A 4848-nucleotide genomic window follows, 5' to 3' on the forward strand; every position below is an offset into this window, starting at 1 on the left:
TATTTATTGACGTAAACATTTCTCAGCGATTTCAATTTGTCGGTATACCAACAATATCGGTGAAATGTGGTGTTGAAATAATTAACATTCATTTCAGGTAACGCCATTTCATAAATTGAATGTTCCAGGTAGAAATTTTGTATTAAGAGCTCGTAATAATATTTTCTTTAAAAGAGTCTTTCTTGTTGCAAAATATCAAATTCGCAATATCTCGTAAATTTATAATTATAAATATAAAACATAATATATATAAATAATAAATATATAATATATATAATATTTATATAAACAAATAATATATATAAAACACAAACGTTTCTTAATCAAATTCGCTTGCCATTTATCTCTTTCACATCTAACAATAATTTGATTATTGCAGTATAATATTCACAAATTAAGAACATTTAAAGTGGAGTGTATAGTTATAGGCACAAAGTAATTTTCACATTATTACTGATGTTTAGAACAAGAAACTGTATTTGTATATTCCTATTTTTATTATTTCGAATACAGGGCTATATAAATATGATGTTCTGATATGTTTTTCTTTAAATATCGCTAAAAATGTAAAAGTTACTTATAAAATTCGATATGAGATATCTTGTGAAAAAAGAAAAGCATAATGTATCTACGAAAAACTATAGAATATTCCGAAATTATAAAATGCTCTGAAACTATAAAAATACTTTTATGCTATAGAAATTAAATATCTCGAGGTTGATCGTGAAGATGACTGTTCCGGAGCGACCAGGATCGCCAGAAGCGTCGATCATCGCCGTTCGACGCTTGATCGGGAAAATTTCGAAAAATCCATCGTTATTACACACGTGTCGCCGATTAAACATTAATCTATGCGTAAACACGTTCAACGAGCGATTCATGTCGCGGCTGTTTACCCGAGGGGAAGCACGAAGACGCGCTGCGCTCCGGAAATCACCGGAGGGATCGATCGAACCGCTTCAAGATAGAACCAACAACGTGTTCGCACATCGCGCTGCCCGGAGATAATGAAATGCACGACAACGGAACAACGTCGGGCGCGTGTGTTTGAGTGGCCCACGAAGTATGTGTGTGTGTGTGTGCGCGTGTGTGTGTGTCGCGTAACACTGGACGCTTACGTTTATATAATGCCAGGTCCGGGAAAGTGAGACCATTGAATCGTCGACTGTCAAAGAGACAAGCGTACCCACGAACCTCGGTACAGGAACATGAAGCTCTGCCTGCCTGTTGTTCTCGTCGCCCTCGTGGCCACCGTTCTGCACTCCTCTGGTGAGCAAAACAGTTACAATTAATACCGGGAACTCATCCTCGATTTACCGAAATTATTCCGCCTACGCTACTTCCGACGTTCGCCGCGACAGGCCTCACACTTTCTCCGCATTTCTTCTTTTTCTTTTGGTCCTTTAATTCGCTACGATTCGACTATGCATTTCATGGACTTTTTAGTTCAGAGCTCTAGGGCATCGTAAATCGTGGCTCGATGATTTTCTCTTCTTCTTTTTTAACTTTTTAGGTAAATTATTACAGCACGTTAGGGATATTTTATTTGTGCAAATGTCTTGAAATTATATAATAAATGTAGAAACGTTGGTTGCTTATTCGTTTGTGATTTAGCTGATCTGTGTTCGTTTATATATAAAATCTATTTTCTTAAATTTTGTTACCATTGTTACTAGACGTTCTATTTTCCATTTACTTTTTCGTACTCGGAAAGCAGTTCCTGGATATACACATTTAACAAATATTTGCCAGTCAAAAACAACGTATCGCATTGTTTTGTTATTTCTCGTTGACTTTTTCTTTCACAATAAAACGCACGAGAGGAAATGTTTTTAATAAATTATTGAAAGTTGTACTCGCAGACCAAAGAACTAAAAACAACGAACATATAATATATATATGTTATATTATAAAGCGTCTTTCATACCAACTCGAACACCGTTAACGAAATGTTAAATCTTCGAGCTGCTATAATTTTGTGTACACATTAAACGCGATTAAAATCGGTGATCCTGTTTCATCGGGAATTTCGCCCTTAATCTATTTCCATCCGTTACACCGTGATCTTTGTTGTTCAGTGTTTAGCTTCGATTACGGATTTCACGGCGGAGCAACATGCAACGTCGAAAATAGCTACGGGTTCCCCTTTGATCGCTCGAACACTGAATGGCTTTCTTTACCGCTACACAGAAGCATCATAGTAAATTAAAATATGCGCCTCAGCGATCCCGCCTCGACTCTTCCCTTTTCGTTCTGAACCGGTTCGATGGTGTTCGGCGCTCCCTTCGGAACTTTTACGCTCGATCGCGGAAAATCCAGCGTCGGCGACGTCTTTTTGACTCGATCCTGTTACATTCGAGTATTGGAAACACGGCTGACAAGCGGCCGGGGATATTCATGGGGAATAAAAGCAGTTTCGGGAAACCAGTTTTCCGTGTATACAACAAACTATTCCGAGTACACGGAACGAAACAGACTCGCGAGGTGTCCTCGCTAATTTTCAGATGCGTTGGAAAAGTAAAAGCAACTCTTTTGCAATAGGTGGATGGGATCTTTTATGGTTAATTTCTTAGTCGAATATATATATATATATATAGAAATCAAATTTAACGATTACGAGACCCGTAAATCAAAAATCGAGTTTCAGTATTTTTTTTAGATAATAAATTACATAATAAAGTAATAAAGAAATAGACTGTCTAGTAAAATTAAAAACAAACAAAAGTGAACAACTAATTACATTGGTATAGAGATTTAAATTTATTTTTTAGATTTATTTTTATTATTTATTGTACTTATGTGGAAGAAAATAATACGTTCGCACACGATAAAAATACTATTCGTTTCTATTAAAGGAACATTTTTATCGAACACGATTTCCTATAAAACGAAATAAAATAGAAGAATCGATTGAAGCCGGAATGATGGAACTTTGAAATATTATGCACTATGAACATCTATTTTCAGAAAGCGCGGACGGTGAGGAAGTTTGCCCCTTGAATAATTGCATGACACCTGACAAATGTGACACTTTCATACAAGGTTCAGCGCTGTTGTGTCCACAAGCAGGTGACAAGTGTTGCAGCGTAGGTAAGTGCAATTATTAATGAAAATTGGTCGGTCGGTTTCACTGCATTCCTCTAACGATCGAACATCTGACGTTTCGCGTCATTAAAAGATATTTTCCCATGGCTCGACGCACCGTAGAATATTATAATAAATGGTGAAACCATTGATTGAATGGTTAACGATTGTAAGAAGTCGTCACCGCTGTCGTTTCTTGTTGTTGACACCGGCGCGTCGCATTGTGGATCCGGCGAGCACTTTCATTGATACGTCACGATCTCGTTGAGCCGCGCGTCGCGTCGTGACGCGCGTCGCACAAGAGTGACGGCAATTATGAGACGGGGTAACGATAACGTAATCACGCCACTGTATACAGCAATTTCACGCTCGCCACCGCACCGGTACGGCACACACGCGCAACACCGTAATTTCTACTGTGCCAAATCAACCACGGGAGGATCACTTTTGCGCGGCATGAATTTCGAACGAACCGCTGACGAGTTAATTCATGCAGAGCTGTCCACACTTTCACGGCATGTGTCGCTTCGCCGTCGCGCTGCCGATTCGTTCAGCTATACTCTTTCGCTGCTCTTTACGCGTCCGTTGTAAAACCGGACACTTTCGTCGCTCATTTTTTCCAAATTTTATGCGGTCGCGCTTCCGAAATTCAATTGCCAGTTCTTATCTATTTTTACCTTATTCCTCGTTATATTTTGTTGTTCTGTATTTATTTATACATTAACGTCAGAAATTCTTAATTTCAATATTTTGGCAAATGGGTTTGTTTTAACAATAAGAACTCAGTGTGTTGTAGTTTTTTATGATTAATTTTATGGGATACGAAGACCTTTTTTGTACAGATAAAATGAAAATATATCCATGTGGCAATTTCTATGACTGAGAACGTAGAATAGTCTTATTAGCATTCACGTAATAATAATTTGTGGAGCCGGTTTCATTCTTTATTTCGTTTGTGTCTGGATAGAAAAATTTAATATGCTTAATTCGAGAAATAAAATGAAATAAGTAGAAAAATGAACCGAATACACAGCAGTTGTTCACCCCAAATTAACCGACCCACAACCATATTCTTTAACATTCTCTAACGTTAATTTAATCTCCTAATTCCTCCTAAGACGTCACAAGTGCCTGCGAATTCTATGAAACAACTTGATAGCGACATTAACATATAAAGACCTTAAAATTCCGTTATTCTTGTTTACAGTGAAAAACCAATTCAGAACCCACTGTGCCCATCACGGAGGTATATGCATGAACACGTGTGCTGTATTCCTGCAGCACAGCACCGTCGATTGCACAGACGGTCAAGTATGCTGTACATTGGTTTAAAAATGGCGGGAACAATTACCGACTTGCACGTTCGCATAAATGGTTGGTTGATGCACCGCCTGCAACATGTTTGTTCGCCCCGTGCAACGTCTCGGAATCAAAGTTACGACGCATCCGTTGGTAGCAAACGTAGAAAAGCAACTTAATTGGTTTTACAATTACAATGGTACATCGCACTCTGTCTCTCAACGACTTGCGTGCGTGTGTTTAATGAAAAATCGATTGCGCCGCTGAGTTATTAGTTGCTGAGCTACGAGGACCCCTCTCACCGACACGAGACTCGTCCGCGATAAATAGCGCAAAACGTGCGAACAGGTTGTTAACGCGGTTTTCCCGCGAATCAACACTGTTCTGTCGCAATGTTTGTTTATACCCTAGACGTAGATATGTGTGCGAGTGTGCGTGCTTAACCGTTAACAGGAGAAAAAAAAA

General features: G+C 38.6%; 1 protein-coding gene across 1 annotated transcript; it reads left to right on the forward strand.

Moving 5' to 3' along the window:
* Positions 1 to 1158: 1158 nt before the first annotated feature.
* LOC144472622 (uncharacterized) lies at positions 1159 to 4842 on the forward strand. Its single transcript, XM_078185861.1, has 3 exons — positions 1159 to 1269; positions 2968 to 3090; positions 4292 to 4842. The coding sequence occupies exons 1-3, from the start codon at positions 1209 to 1211 to the stop codon at positions 4414 to 4416; spliced, it is 309 nt and encodes a 102-aa protein (XP_078041987.1). The 5' UTR covers positions 1159 to 1208; the 3' UTR covers positions 4417 to 4842.
* Positions 4843 to 4848: the final 6 nt, after the last annotated feature.

The sequence above is a fragment of the Augochlora pura genome, chromosome 7 (genome assembly GCF_028453695.1).
Source record: "Augochlora pura isolate Apur16 chromosome 7, APUR_v2.2.1, whole genome shotgun sequence".
Classification (NCBI taxonomy): Eukaryota; Metazoa; Arthropoda; class Insecta; order Hymenoptera; family Halictidae; genus Augochlora; species Augochlora pura.

Coding starts and splice junctions, on each gene's coding strand:
- LOC144472622 (XM_078185861.1), top strand. CDS start 1,209: ATGAAGCTCTGCCTGCCTGTTGTTCTCGTCGCCCTCGTGGCCACCGTT. Junction 1,270..2,967: donor CACCGTTCTGCACTCCTCTG/GTGAGCAAAACA, acceptor ATCTATTTTCAG/AAAGCGCGGACGGTGAGGAA. Junction 3,091..4,291: donor TGACAAGTGTTGCAGCGTAG/GTAAGTGCAATT, acceptor TCTTGTTTACAG/TGAAAAACCAATTCAGAACC.